The following is a 16,016-nucleotide window of genomic DNA, read 5'->3' as shown; positions in this document are numbered from 1 at the left end:
AGCACAGTCATCCATCGTACCAAAATTCTCCCTGTTTCTACCACCTCTCTCCCCTCCGCACCCTCCGGCGCGGCTATATAAACAGCATTCAATGCTAGTGCTCTCCAGAGGAAGGTGTAAGAACGGGAACGCTCTCCATCACGGCATCATGGTCTGCATGCACTCCCACAAAACTGTCAAAAGCTACACACACAAAAACACACTCATGTAGAAACACATCCTGATATTCTACTGATAAGATAATAAGCACACATATGAAATCACTTACAGAAACAATGACGCAGACGCTTAGAGAGGAAGAATCTGTTATCACACGCTACTAATTCAGTTGATCTTTTATCATCATCTGTTTCTTTATTACTCTGCCTTTTTTTTCTCTTTCTCCCTTACTGTCAAATTTTTCTGGCAGAGCTGTGGGTCTCTGTGTGTGAATGTGTGCGTGCGCTCGGATGTCAGGTTTTAGATATTGTTCCTTCTATGCAAATTGAATATTTTCCAAGACCAGATTTCTTGTTTTTTTCTGGTTTTCTGTCTGAAACAGAAGGAAGCCAAAAGAACTGCGGGCTCTTTGGCTCTGTTGTCTGTCACACACACACACACACACACACACACACACACAACAAACACACAACACACACACATAAAAGCAACATACCTCAACAACCTGCTATAGCACTGCTTTCCAAGGTGATGTTACACACACACACACACACACACACACACCTCGACCAGAGTGCACAACAGCACAGAAGAAAAGACATGTGACGACAGCTAAATAAATAAAGGCACTACTGCCAAGCTAAGTGAATGGGTGTCACTTTGACAAATGCACAGCGCTGAATCTTAGTCAACACTGTATTGTTTGTTGTCTCCCTCATAAACACAAACACACACATACACACACACACACACACACACACACACACACACACACAAATCCATGCCATCACAAGCGTACACATTATTATGCGTACTGTGAGTGACAAACACACAAACGCAGCGTGCATACACAAACGCGCATTAAAAGCACACAAATACACGGGCTGATTATACATTCATAATATTGAATGGATGACAGGTCTTGAGCAGTGCGGCGGGAAACGGGGTGAATTCTAATGAGCTACCATTTACCCCGAAGAGCTCCGTCGTCGTCGTCGTCCATAGACTGGATACACACACACACACACACACACCTTCACGCAAAGACATGACACATGGTAACGAATACCCGGGTTGCACACAAGCATGTTACACAGATAGAATGGTAATTATGGCACATTGTAAGAGTGAACATCTTGCATACAATCGCCATGTCAACCAAGAATACATTCAACCCAGTTGTTACATTAAAGGGGACATATCACACTCATTTCCAGGTTCATACTTGTATTTTGGGTTTCTACTAGAACATGTTTAGATGCTTTAATGTTTAAATAACACATTATTCTTCTCATACTGTCTGTCTGAATATACCTGTATTCACCCTCTGTCTGAAACGCTCCGTTTTAGTGCCTGTCTCTTTAAGACCGCCAAGTCTGCTCTGATTGGCTTGCGAGAAAAATATGGCGCATCTTTGCAAAGGTAGTTCTCAAGCTGTGGGCGATATATTCTAATGAGTCTGCATGTGACATAGGAAGGAGAGCCAAATCTGAATGGCTTGTTGAATCACATGTTTTCTAGGGCTGACCCCTCTTAGTCGATTAGTCGACTAATCGGTAATTTTGTTCCGAGTCAATTAAGATTTCTTTAGTCGATTAGTAGTTTTTTTCTGCCTTTTCATGCTGAATGACTTATTTCCAAGAAACTTATGAGCACATCTCTGGTAAACACAAGTGATGCTTTTGTGTGATTCTTTGTGGAGAAACTCAGTTTAACAGATCTGTTGATTAAATCAACTTATCAATTATTCATATGAGCGTTAGTCAACTAATAATTTCTTTTGTCGAGGACAGCCCTGATGTTTTCTGATCTCGGCAGCCCACAAACAACTGACTGGGTTGTCTTGTTTCACAGTTTGTGGGTTGTAGTGTTGTCATAAATATCAAAGTATCGATACTTATCAATATTGAATATTTGAAATAGTTTCAATGCTTATTTTCCACAGAGTTGATACACAGGTAGCAGCTGTGCTTTCTGCTCTCCCAGAGTGCTGAAACACACATTCAGTCATTAAACTTTTAATATAAAAATAAAAAATGTTATGCCCTAAGTATTGTGTCAGTTTTTCCCTGTGGTGTTGAATATCAATATTTTTCAAGGTGTTGTATCAAAGTTAGAGATTCCAGTATCATGACTACACTAGTTGGTTGGTAGGCAGTCCAGATACCAAAATGTATGTACACAGGCACTGAAAAGGTGAGTTTTTTCATAATATGTCCCCTTTAATGTAAACTTTCATCCAAGAGCTTTGTCAGTCCTCCACAAAAGGGTACAACAGCTGCATCCGTGTGGTCAAAATATGTATCTGATGTCAACACAAACCACAAACTGCAAGTGTGGAAGTTAAACTAAAAAAGACAAAAAGCAATCAATAAGAAATTCACTCCTAAGTCGCTCTTCAGAAGAAAAGTTGCACTGAAAGTCAAACTCTAACAGAAACACAGAAGAAAGTTAAAAAGTCCATCCATCCATCCCTCTGTCCTACCCTGAATTAATCCACACCACATAGCTGACCAGAACAGAAAAGCTATTCACCAGTCATAGCTGTTGGATTGATTGAAGGCGAGCTCTTAAAATTAGAGGCGAGGCGGTACGTGGCGTAGGGATACAGCAGTAACATTTTATGTGTGACGTGACTAACATGACAATCGATGAGGGGAGTAGCCGCAGACTCGCTTTAAATTGCTTGTTAAACGAACAGGTTTTAAAGAGGCACTTGAATGTCCTGTTGGAAATGGCCACTAGCGAGAAAAATGGAGTTGACTGCGTTTAATCTTAGTGTAAAAAGTGCCTGCAAAGTGCTTTGTGTAAATGCACGACGATTAAGCTGCAAGCATACACTTCATTAAGTGAACAATAACCATCACTGGCTGAAAAGCTATTCACCATTCAAAACAGAAAAAAAATGATCCCTAAATGAGTTGCATCCCTCTCTCTAAATGTCCTTGAAATGACAAGCACCAAAAAGCTTCTAAAGCTAGAGAAGTTTTCTCTACACTTTAGAATTGACAGGCAATTTCCCTTCAACTACAGCGCTCAAAATCAGACAAATCAAAAAAACAACCAACACGGCATTCGATTCGAGGAAAAACCTCATATGGAAGCCAAAATGAAAAACAAAAATCATTCCTACCTTCTTCAGTTTGCCATTCCGCGTGCCAACAAAAGCCACAGTGTTGCCGCGGTAGTCGTACGCCGCCACCGAGGTCATGCCGTCATCTTTGTCGATGAAGAGGGGCATGCCCTCGATGGTGCTGGTTCCCCCCAGAGGCTGGTTGAAGTCCTGGCCGCAGAAGTTATCGTCTATCTGCAGTGGCTGGAGGAAGGAAGGAAGGAAAGGCAAACAATCAGACGAGAAGCTTGACAGAATATTCACAATATTCAATTCTGAGGATGTCATTTTATAGTACTCATTTTATACCTTAATAAAAAAAAAACACATATGTAAGCAATGAAAAACGATTTTCTATTGATTCTTTTAATTTGAGTTTCAGAGACTTTGTTTCCTGCATTCTGGGGACTTCTAAAGAAAGAAAATAACAAAATAATAATTCCTTTTCTCACTCATTGAAGGCTTTTTCAGACACAACCTGAGAATGGCACCACTGCGCTCTGAAACCTGTTATTTCCAATAACCACGCCGCGCCACGAGGGCTTTACTGTGATGTTGTGATGTGTGGCGAGCGCGGCTCAAACCGCGCTGTGGTTGTCACGAGCAGCTCTCCTTCGCCAGGAAAAGAAATTTGGTGTAGCTCAGTTGCCGTCCGGGTGGAAACAGTAGGGGTTATACACGCTGTACAGTACCATGAAACAGGTAGAGATAACGAAAAAGGGGGAAAAAGGTGTGAAAAATTTGCATAAATCAGGAGAAAAAAGTGAAAAACGTGAGTCTCCCGGGAAAATTGTGAGGGTTGTATGGTCTATTTTACATTGTGGACTCTTTTTCTATTTCAGTAGGTCCACATCGTCACAGAGTACACTCTAAACAATGTCCTATTTTGTATTTTGAACAGTTCAAAGTATAGAGAGCCTAAGGAGCAGGGAATGAAACATAACAAATGACCGGATCCCAAGACATCAAGCGCCTTAGCGCAGTTATTTCCCCTCTAATAAAAATGTTGAAAGCGGTCCACTTGTTACTTGTTTCCATATCACAGTGGGAGTACAGACGGGGCTATAGGTGCGTCATCATCTAACTTCAACGCTTTTACTTGATTATCCTTCAGCCTATTCAAACACAAGCCTTTCATAAACACTCTTCTTTCTCCCCAAACAGCATCCCACCGTGCAAAACCTTCAGCATATTGTATGGTGTTCGGTCACGGCGGTGACACGGCGGTAATGCTGGTGAGCATGTGACAATATCTGGAGCATTCCCGTGTCACGAGGGGCCCATCGCCCCGGGCAATCCGCTGACCCATATGATGCCTTAACCAGTCACCACACACACACACAGAGCATAATCAGTTGCCTATGAAGTAGGGTTAAAGTGCCACAGACAATGAATGGTTTGTTAAACTAACATATTTTGCACGGACAGAAATTGGCAATTATTTTGATAAGTCACACACACGCATGCCAAATATGAACTTTTTCCAGCTTCTCAAATGTGAGAATTTACCGTTTTTCTCCGTTTTATATGACTGTAAATGTATCATCTTTGGGTTTTTCCACAAAATGAACAATTTAGAAGACATTAAACGAGGCTCTGAAAATTTGTGATGAACATTTTTGACAATTTACCAACTAATTAAAAGTAATCATCACAATAATAGATAATGAAAGTAATAATAAAACTTTGTGTGTTAATAAAAAAAAAAGTACTTTTTAGATGCTCATTTGGCGATGCTGTTTTTGACGGAGATCGAACGTGTGTGAGTGCAGATGAGTGTGTGTCAGACGCGAGGTTGCTGACTGACTGCTAAAGTGTGGAACTGAATGGGTGTCAGACAGTGTGTCAACCAACAGACACACACACACACACACACACACTTGGGGAGTGTGTAAATGGCGGTGTAATCCACAGTCTTATCACTACATCATCTGATTGATCCACACAGGAGAAAAGATAACACCTCCCCCTCCCTCCCTCCCTCACACTCTCTCTCCCTCCCGATCTGCCTAAATTGCCTGCAGCTCAGCACATGTCAATAACCCGTTATTCTGCCTTTTTCTACTTTCCTACTCTTTTTCTCCATCTCCTTCCAGCTGATACAGTAACTGAGCAAACATCAATATCCCCTCCCCTGTCCCTTTTCTGCCTCCTTCCATCCATCCCTTCTCGCCTAATCGCTCCACATCACCCTCTTCATCCATCCCTCCTCTGCAAGACTCCCTCTGCCACCACCTCTCATTAGCCGTGTTTCCATTCACATGTTTTATTCGCATTTTTGAAGTATCGCGTTAGAAAAGCTGCATGGAAAGAGCAAAATTCGATAAGACTCCCTCAACTGGGGAAAAAAGTTTTTACGCTCGCTTGGGGTGTTTTTTTTTTCTCTATCAAAAAACAGTTGATGTGCTAAATGGGTTATGGAAACGCCTTTGCCAAATAAATTCTGATGTAGCGAATATTTTACACACATGACTGATTTTGTTTCCGGTTCTCTACTTCTACTTCTTTTACTCTGTTTACTGGGAGATTACAGCCATGCGTCGCCTATAGCGTCACCTTCAGAGTTTATTCGCTCAAAACCAGTTGATGTAAACGCCTAATTTGCATTTCTTTTTATATGAAATTTCAAAAGTTTACTTGACAACTGAATGGAAACACGGCTACGCAGTCACTACTCTTTCTTCCTCTTTGGATCTGCGTTATGTTGTCCAAAGGGTGTAGAGGTCTGTGTGTGTGTGCAGGGTGGTAGGGCTATCAACTGGAGTCAACAAAGAGCTTGCTCTCTTTTGCTCTGCTTTTCTTCCTTTGCACAGTGATGTCACATGGTAAAGCCAAAGGAAAAGCATTTTAATTGAAGCCTCTCTATGTGTTTGTGCGTGTGTGTGTGCGTGCGCGTTTAAGAAAGTAAGAGACAGGAACACACACATCCATTACCTGAAACAAGTTTCTTTTGTAACAACTAATGGCTAGCGGGCAATTTCTTTCCTCGGAACAAAGGCGACTGACAGACACGGATAAAAACACACATGTGAGGACTTGTAAACCTGTGCGCACACATACACACACCAAGACACACGTTCAACCAAAGCATCCGGTTTGTTTTCTGTCTGTGCACACACACACACACACACACACACACACACACACAGATTTTCGCTACAAGCAACAAAACAATTCCCATCGTCTTCATGACATACAACTAGGGGCACCAATTTTAAACCATATAGTCATGGGAGAGAAATCCATCAATCTGGACTAGAGTCAGCCCCCCCCACACACCACACACACACACACACACACACACACACACACACAAGCAATCCAATGTTGTCGGAGCCTAAGGAAAACAAGTTAAAAGGGTTAATCCATCTTTTATGGAAGAGACTCACTGTCGAAAAATACTGTATACAGAAGCCCCCAGAGTCCATAAGGGTTAACACACACAATGTACACACACAGTAGCCTATATAGGTCTCTGTGGTGCACTGGAGGGTAAAGGTGCTCTAGCATTCCTGCAGGTCTGGAAGGTTTAAACAGCATAGATCAGCATGGAATAAAGGACGTTTCCCTTGAGGTTGGAAAGCATTTTTAATGGAGGCTACGTTCTTATGTCGGTTCTGCAATTTGAAGGCACTAAAAGATCCCCACGTGCATTGGAGCTGATATTTAGTATGGAATATTCCCCTCTGTGGTCTCTGCGGGGTTATTGGCTGGAGACCGTGTTTGACGTTCTGTAGCGGTTTTCAAAGACGCAGCGCCCCGCCGGGGATGAAAGAGTTAAGCCAACAACCTTCCACTGACTTTGGCAGGGTGGTCTTAGAAATGCAGAAGAGGAGGTTTGTTGTTTTTCTGCTTTCGAAGGGTTCATGTGGCGCTGAATGAATTTGTGGTCTTTTCTGAAGACGTCAAAACTAAAAACAGGAACTAATGGTGTTTTTTCTAACACTATTCTAACCACTTAAAAATCCATTATTTCACAAAGAAGTGGGCATTTTTCAAAAAAAACATTATTCATTGTATATGAAGGTTGCAACTAATGATTATTTTCATTAATGAGTAATCTACCGATCAATTGTTTGGCTATTAAATGTAAGAAAATTGCAAAATTTTGTTTGACTCATAGGGGTGGGAGAAAAAATTTATACAGCATAGTTTTGCAATATTTTGCGTGGCTTTATTGTATCATTACACAGACGTCAAGTATCGATCTTTTACTATATAAACTATTAACAGCAGGCGTGGACACTAATCTGTCTTTCAGAGGTTGTAGCGGGCTCAGCCTTAAAGCTAGTGATTATACTGGTATCATATGAAACTAGAAAAACCAAAGAAATACATTGGTATCAACCATGTCATGTTAGCTTGTCGGGAAGAACGCTAAATAACCCTCCAAATTTACGCAAAATTTTGGCGAGGAAACACTTGCATGGCCCTCTGACCTCAAAATATGTGAATGAAAACTCTGAGATAAACAGATTGTAAACTGTATCTTATTAGATAAATCAGATGTTGACAAACTGCTTAATTTGCAGTTGAAAAAAGGTAATAAAACGCAATATGTCATCGCGATACTCAGCATATCACAAATGTTTAAAATCGCAATAAGATCGTATTGTGACTTAAGTATCGTGATAATATCGTATCGTGGGTTCTCTGGTGAGTCCCAGCCCGGCTGACTAACACTCCAAAATCAAAAACTTTTCAGTGCATCATCATATAAGACCGAGAACAGAAAATGAATTCACTTGTGAGGCGTAACCAGTGAATGTTTTGCTTAAAAAAAATAGTTGCCGATTAATATTCTGACGATCAACCAATCAATCGACAAATCCTTTAAGCTCTGCTGCAAACCCAGACTGAGAACACGAAAATCTCACTAAACTGAGATCTTTAATGGGAGTTTTGAAAGGGTTAATATACAGACTGAAAGTGAAGCATTATCCTTAAGGTGTGTATATACATCACATGTGAGCTGTCAGCTGATATTCAAGGTCACAGAGAAATATGTAACCTAGATACAGCTGATATCTGAATATCTGAGGATTGCATAAAAAACCCACAGTGGTCTCTAGACACAGCTAGAGGTCACGCGTGTTGCTGGCTAACAGCCACTACTGTGGTGGTTTCCCCTGAGCGGAGCAGCTTCAGCCACTTCACACTGCAAAACCATGAAATATGGTCATTCATATGGCACCGAACACGCGTGTACACACAACTCAGCCCACAATAACACTGACTGATTACAGATGTGTGCTGGTCGGCCCCGCGCTGGAGGAAATGGTTGAATAATCATTCCCCTATGATTGCTATTTCTTTAACGTATTACGTCAAGAAAATATGTCTGGGCACACATTACGCCGACCTCAAGTGGAACTTGTCAATAGTAACCTCCAGTTAGAAAAAAAGCTATGGAAACAGCAGAATACAATACGGGCTTATGTGCAGGAGCAGGGTGTTGTTGTTTGAAAACACTGCTGTGAATTACGGCTGTTAAGGTGGAAGGAAAACATGTACGGCAAACACAAAAACATTCGTTCATTTGGTGAATTAATTGGGCGACACGTTGCGTTAAAAGGCGCCATGTTTGGTAATAAAAACCTCTTTGTGCGGGAAAAAAAAAAACACAAAAATATGTTTTGGTATCATAGAGAGCTGAGAGGGAGTGGAGAGGACATAAGAGAGAGGGGCAGAAGTGACTGGTATTAATGCTGACAGCGTGGTTTCAAGACAAGCATGCAGTTCATCTGTGGACGGGTGGTTGTGTGTGTTTGTGCATGCATATATGTGTGTGTGTGTGTGTGTGTGTTTGTCAGAGAAAATGCGAATAAGACGCCTCTCTCCTTACTAGTAATCGTCTGTCTCATCATCAAGTCAACAAACACACCTTTTCAGAAACCCCTATTTCCTACAGTCTCAAGCATAACGTGTGTGTGTGTGTGTGTGTGTGTGTGTGTGTGTGTGTGTGTGTGTGTGTGTGTAAACATGAGAGAAGAGAAAGAGGAGTGAACAGCAGGAAACAAAAATGATCTGGCATCAACCACAGGAGCCGTTCCTCTGCAGCCTTCTACCTTGTTTTCATATCAGATGATAAAGATTTTCACAGTGCAGACACACACATATACACACACACCTACACACACAGACACACACAGACACACACACCGATACAGTACTAGGAGTATGTCGGCAGGTGCTTTTTACCTGACGTGTGTGTGTGTGTGTGTGTGTGTGTGTGTGTGTGTGTGTGTGTGTGTGTGTATGCGTCGGTGTGTACATGTGGCTGGCTCCAAGCGGAGTGAGCGATTCCGGGTGAGGGTTGCTCATAAATTACCCAGAAATCTCAGCGGGGGGCCTTGAACTCATGGAGACATTGCAGGAGTTTCTTCAAGAAGAATAAACACATGAAGTGCTGCAGATTGTGTATGTGTGTGTGTGTGTGTGTGCTCAAAGCGTGCATGGACGCGCCCTTGTGCTGCTTTAGAAAGCTGAAGAGCAACCGACATCTGATGGTGTTCATAGATAGACATACATTATGCAAAGCTTGTATGTGTGTCTGTGTGACTGTGTGGTCAAAGTTAGTCAACATCACTGTCAAAGAATAATATAGGTCCCTCTCTCATATACTAATATTTAGCCGGAGGCAAAAGGGAAAGAAATAATGGCTCATACACACACACACACACACGTGCAACCTAATGACCTCATACCAGGTCAAAGTGAGTTACATGCCTCATGATGCTTACATACTCTGACATCTCTTTGATGTACAGTGAATTTTGTGCCCACAACGGAAATTTTTAATTTCCTTTGGTGGAAGTGTTCTCTAGACTTGCCTATGTACAAATGTGAAGACATTTTCAAAACCGGTCAAACCGTCTGGATGAAAAGTGAGTTATTCTTATCATACTGTATCTAGTATTTGGGTTAGGGTTACTGATTCCCAAACAAACATATACATATTGGAAAAAAGGTCCTCTGGTTAGTGTGATACCTATTTTTTCATATTCCTTAAACCAGCTCATGTGAAAACTATGAGGGATTTTGTTGCGTTCATTCAGCACACACAATCAAAAAGCAGTCAGGTAAGGAATTTAACACACAATGAAGCTATGGCAGTCAGATTTTGTATTTTTCAATAAATCTGTCAATGATTTCAATTCCTGTTTCAACACCGCTCTAAACCACACAGAGACATACTTGCACACCTCTAAAACGCCCTCTGTGTTTAGGATAACAAGACCTAAAAGGCTCATCACTGATGACAGCTGTGACGCCACTGGCTCCACAGAGACAGAGTGTGTTTGATTGGTTGTGTCTCAAAGGCATTAAACAAAATGCATGGTGCATTAAGATTATCTTGATGGAAAAGTGTTTTGTATTCTATCTATAGTGTTTCTGCAGGCTGCTGATTCAAAACTCAAGACTAGAGCGATATAAGAGGAAAGGAAAAAAAATGTTTTTTTGTCCAAACTATTTAAATCTATGAATTGTTTCCTCCCAAGATGCTGTAGCTGTTTTCTAGAACATGTTACTGGATCCTAACTGATCAATAATTTAGAAAGAGAGATGACTGCACCAATTCCATATTCATGGGTTGCAGGGTAGTAATTTCTATGTTGAGTGCACTCCAGGCAGACAGTGAAACCTCAAGGAGTTGGCACCTATTCAGAGAGCCGCTTCCAAAAGCTGTCACCACATGTTTAGACCGCAATCCAACTGAATGTGAGAGACAGAGGAGGAAGACTATACACTGTATGGAGCATGTACAGGAAGAAATACAACCTTAAATGCATACAGTCTGTTGGAAACAAACCGGTGCCAATGTAAGCGAACAGGCTGACAAGACTCGTGATCAAAAGATCATCAGTTCAAATCCCCGCACCAGCTGGGAGATGTGAATGAGTAACACACTCCTTCCCTCCATCATCGACCACCGCAGGTGCCCTTAAGCAAAGTACTTAACCTCCGACTGTTCGGATGGAGATGTTCAGTGACCGGCAGTGGAAGAATTCAGCACATTTAAAGGTTTCACACAGCAAAAGATATGTTAACAAATTCTAATGGCATAAAATACTACAAGGAGACTTGAAATATAATTCAAAGTAAGAAACTGAAATCCAACATTTCATTCAGTCGGTGAAACTATTTTTTATATCGTTTCACATTTGCATAGAAACTGAGCTAGTAAATGGGGAAAAAATAAATGTAAAAGAAAATTACATTTTAGAAATATAGACTTCGCTGTTTGGGTTCATCAGTTTTTTTTAATTCATTTTCAAATAAATATCCAGGAATATATTTACTCTGTATATTAAAAAAGAGCAGACAGTCTGCTTGAGGCAAACATCTGATTTTAAAAACTACATTAAAAATGTTTGTATTACTTTCCTGGGACACATACAGCTGCTCACTTGTATATTTTTTATTTAATTTTCTATTTGATAAAGCATAATCTGAGCTGTACTAATTGAAAGTGGACTTTGTTTATTGTAAACTGTGGTCAGCAGCAGTGTCTTACTGTAGTAGGAAACACAATAACCTTTGGATGAACTGGGACCAGGATTATAGTTATAGTTTATAGCAAACTAAAATGAATAAGAAAATAAGCAGTGGAAAATATTTTTGTTAAACTGAAACTAAATAAAAATGAAATCTTTTAAGAAAAAACAAAATTAAACTAAAACTAGAAAAGTAGAGAGACAAAAAATGGGAAAGTGGGGCCCAATTGCCCTACTGGTTATACTGGTAAGCATCCAAATGTAATGGATCTATACATAGGAACCAGGGTGTTGTTGGAAAAGAGCAAATACAGGAATAAAAAAAAAAAACTAAGACTGCCTCCTCTTAGTTGATTAGTCAAATAATCGGTTGTTTTTCATGCTGAATGACTTATTTCCAAGAAACTTATGAGCACATATCTAACAAACACAAGATTGAAAGTGTGATTCTTTTTGGAGAAACTCGACTACGAATTGCTTGGGTTGAGGACAGCCCTAGAAAAAGCATGGGAGATGATTACGTAGATGTGTGCTAACTGCGTACATTCAGCTCATCTACATCGGAGAGAACCAAAACCTTTAAAAAAAACCTTGAAGCAAACAAACACACAGAGACTATTAACATGCGCAATACAAGCACAACCCCTGCCCCACATTCTCCGATTACTCCTGATAATGATGTATGCAACACAGCACCCACACACACCGTACAGATCAATACATAATTACACTGACAATTAGCATCATTAGAAGGATGCTAGAGATGGGGATTTGTTGAGCTAAACACTCCTCTGAGAGAGGGAGAGGTCAGAAAAGAGAGCGAGAGAGAGAGAATTAAGCAGCTCACACACAGTCTGCATGGGGTCTTTTCTAAAAGGTTTTCTATTGTCCTTTAATAATGGGATGAGAGCGACACTTGAGCACAGAGTGGGTGTGACATTGTTAGCTCACACACAGGCTCACACACACAAACCACTGCTACGCAATCGAAAGTCTACCCTGTATACAAATGAACAAATTCCCGATTTCAAATAACCAAATATTAACCGAAACATGACCCATTAGTACCAATAACGTTAAAGACAACCCGCCCAATCGGCGTCTCCTAGCTCAACTCATTTAGACTGTCAATTAACTCCGGCTCAATTAATCAGGTCTAATTACTTAAACGCATTTGCCGGCACATCCTTTTAGATTAGGTCTGCAGAAATAGGACTGTGTTTTACAAAGACCACAAGTGAGTTACGTTCATTAGATGATGTTCATAATGATGGATCTAATAAGGTTAGGAGCCGGCCAATCCCACTTTGTCTCTTCTGTAACAACGTAATGAAAATCTGCTCCGTTCGCTTAATGTGGGCTCACGACGTGCAGAATATTTGTTGGAACGTCTAACGGCTGAAATGTAAGAGCGAATACAGGATCCTAAAGGTAAAGAGAACTCATTGTGTGCTCTATTGCATTCAATTCAGTGAGTCAGTATAATACTCTCAGATAGCGCCTGCTCTTATCAGCCATAGGTAAAAGGATCGGGTATAACATTTGCATCTGCTATACTGCTGTAATCAGTCTCCAGGGTGCAGCTCGCCACAGGACGGTACTTACTCTGATAACAACGCTCCTCTCAGCAGCTACCCTCGCTACACAACACACACACACACAGTTGAAACAGCAGCAATATCTGTTTCTCTAAAAATCTGAATAACTACAATGCACAAGTGATCGCTTCAATATCGATTTCAGGTTCAGCATCAAATCTCACCTTTGACACTGATGGTCAAGCAACAGATGGACTATGCAGCATAAAAAAAAATGAATGCTTGAGATTGACTCCTTTGTTTTTGCTATGATTGATTGCCGATTGATTGATGCATTGGCTTGTGACAAAGTTCAACACCTCACCATCCATCTGGGGATCGAGAGAAAGCATCTTGACATGTTGAATAGTCTTCGGGTCAAATATGAGCCTCATGTAGAGACAAGCACCAGCGAGGGAAAGGAATGTCCAAAACAAGTTGTTGTTGTTGTTGTTTTCCTTAAGTCCCAATTTAAGTAGCCTAAATCAATACTTAGTATGTGATGATTTTCCAAAACCCAATATTTCTATTTTTATTAGACGATTAGTTAAAGAAAGCTTATATACAAAAGTATGTTTAACGGCTTTATTGTCCTGTATTAACACAATAAAGCCTGCATCACAGCTTGCTTCAGCTGATTCCCATGGTGTTTTGTGTCATTTCCATGGAAAAGCAGCGGGCTACCTCCGGGGTCTGAAAAGTGAAGCCAATGCTGAAGTGCATTAAACTTGCATTCTTTCACATAGCCAGCAGGGGGCGACTCCTCTGGTTGCAAAAAGAAGTCTGATTGTATAGAGGTCTATGAGAAAATGAGCCTACTTCTCACTTGATTTATTACCTCAGTAAACATTGTAAACATGAGTTTATGGTCTCAATCGCTAGTTTCAGGTCTTCTTCAATACAGCATGATGTTCATTCAGTAAATTATGGTCACATTTACAGTAAAATAGACCATAAAGCAGGCTGTGCTTTAGGGCATGGCAACCTGCAACCTTAAGAAAAGGTGTCATTGAAACCGAAAAGGTATAGGAAAGTTTGGACAGGATTTGGACGGTCTGTCTTCATACTCCTGAACCTGAACCAAATAAGCAATTTCAAATGCAGTTTTGACCAACAACAGAACACAAAAGGCATACCAAAAAATGCTGATCAATTTGAGGAGACTGTTTCAGGACATTTCGTCTGAAGCTAATGTGACCATGTTTCCCTGCGCCGCCCTGGTGTTAAATTCCATGACTTTTCCATGACTTTCTATAACGACATACAGTAAGTGTTTTCTAATAACCTTAAAGGTTACAGCTGGCTAGTTTAATGTTGTGCTCGCTGTGGAGAAAAGCTGCAAGAAATCACTGTTTAATGTGATGACTTTAGTGAGTAAGAAAATATGTTCTGCAAAGTGACCCCTGAGCAAAAAGATCCCCCGAACTTTCTCTAACAGGAGAACACCTCCATAAATTCAGTGATATTTCATAACCACCAAAAGAGTTTTGTTGTGTTCCTGAGTCCTCCTTGTTATAGCACCTGCAACTAGATATACTCGCCCTGTCGGATGAGCCACAACACACACACACACACACACGCACACGCACACACACACACACAAAGCTAACATGACAGAGGGTCGTGCTGCTGAGGAGGACAGTGTGGTGGCCAGGTGACGGACACCGATATTATTTGTGCAGCAGCCAGCGTTCAATCACCCTCTCCTCTCCTCCCTCCGTCTCTCTCCCCTCTTTCTGTCATCCGCCCTTTTCTCCGGCTGTTCTTGGCAGTGGTGGCGAAAAGATTTCTGGGGCTATCACTCTTCCTCTCGTCCTCCTCCTCTTCTCTCGGTCGGTGAATCACTGCCTCTCCTTCGAGCACACCCTGGCTGTAAAATGCTTGCTGCTCTCTCCTTGGCTGTTACTCGTTCTCTCAGCCATTTTCCCTGTTTATTCCTCTCTCGTTAAAATCACCCCTCTTGTGTCATTCTCCTTTGCATCCCTGTCTTGCTAGCCAGGGTCATGTGTAGCAATGTATCTGCACAGATTGGAATCTGACTGGTTTTGTCTAAAACAAAAAAAGAAAATCGCACAGAAAAACTGTTGGAAATCAGATTTCAAGCATGTTCAAAGATGTTTTGACACCATCAGTCTTTCTAGTCAAATCAAAATCAAACTCAATATCATAACACTGACGTCACATTCAAAACACAGTTAGTCAGCCCGTGACTGCAGCACAAAACCTGGCTCCATATCAAACTCCTCATGACTGATATTGTTGGAAATATCTCCATTCTTAAACTGGCCTGCAGCCTGCTGTTTTGGTTTCCTGAGTTTCAAAATGCAGCATCACTTAGCGTACAGTACATGTTGCATCCCTACAGTACAGTCATTTCCACAGCTACCGCTGCAGACAGGTTCAAAATGCCTGAACTTTAGGGCTGTCGCAATAACCCCAATATTGCATTACCGTGCTGTTGGCAAGCAACCGCCACAACCACAATGTTCACTTTTTTTCAATTCTGTGCAATGGGAGCGCCGTGTATTTACACTATGCTACAAACGGCAGCAGCGTGACGAGCGTCTATTCTGCGCTGAGCGCTGCACGTTTGGGGCTTTTTCCTGGTCGCAGAGAGTTAAATAATGTTCAGCTTTGGGTAAAACGCTGCGCTTGTCATTGTCACTTTTT

The 16,016-nt window shown here is 41.2% G+C and overlaps 1 protein-coding gene across 6 annotated transcripts in view; it reads right to left on the bottom strand.

Moving 5' to 3' along the window:
- The window catches only part of LOC119485011 (plexin-A1-like), a 233,385-nt gene that overhangs the window by 166,379 nt on the left and 50,990 nt on the right, over window positions 1–16,016 (bottom strand). For all 6 annotated transcript variants that reach the window (XR_005206159.1, XM_037764274.1, XM_037764301.1 and 3 more), the window contains one exon: window positions 3,293–3,475. Coding sequence is in view for 5 of the 6 variants with exons in the window: in XM_037764274.1 (XP_037620202.1) it covers window positions 3,293–3,475 (183 nt within the window). In the remaining variant the exon portion in view is untranslated. The remainder of the gene's footprint in view (window positions 1–3,292; window positions 3,476–16,016) is intronic.

Source organism: Sebastes umbrosus, chromosome 1 (genome assembly GCF_015220745.1).
Source record: "Sebastes umbrosus isolate fSebUmb1 chromosome 1, fSebUmb1.pri, whole genome shotgun sequence".
Classification (NCBI taxonomy): Eukaryota; Metazoa; Chordata; class Actinopteri; order Perciformes; family Sebastidae; genus Sebastes; species Sebastes umbrosus.
The sequence above is the reverse complement of the archived record's forward strand: the minus strand, read 5'-3'. Positions and strand labels throughout refer to the sequence as shown.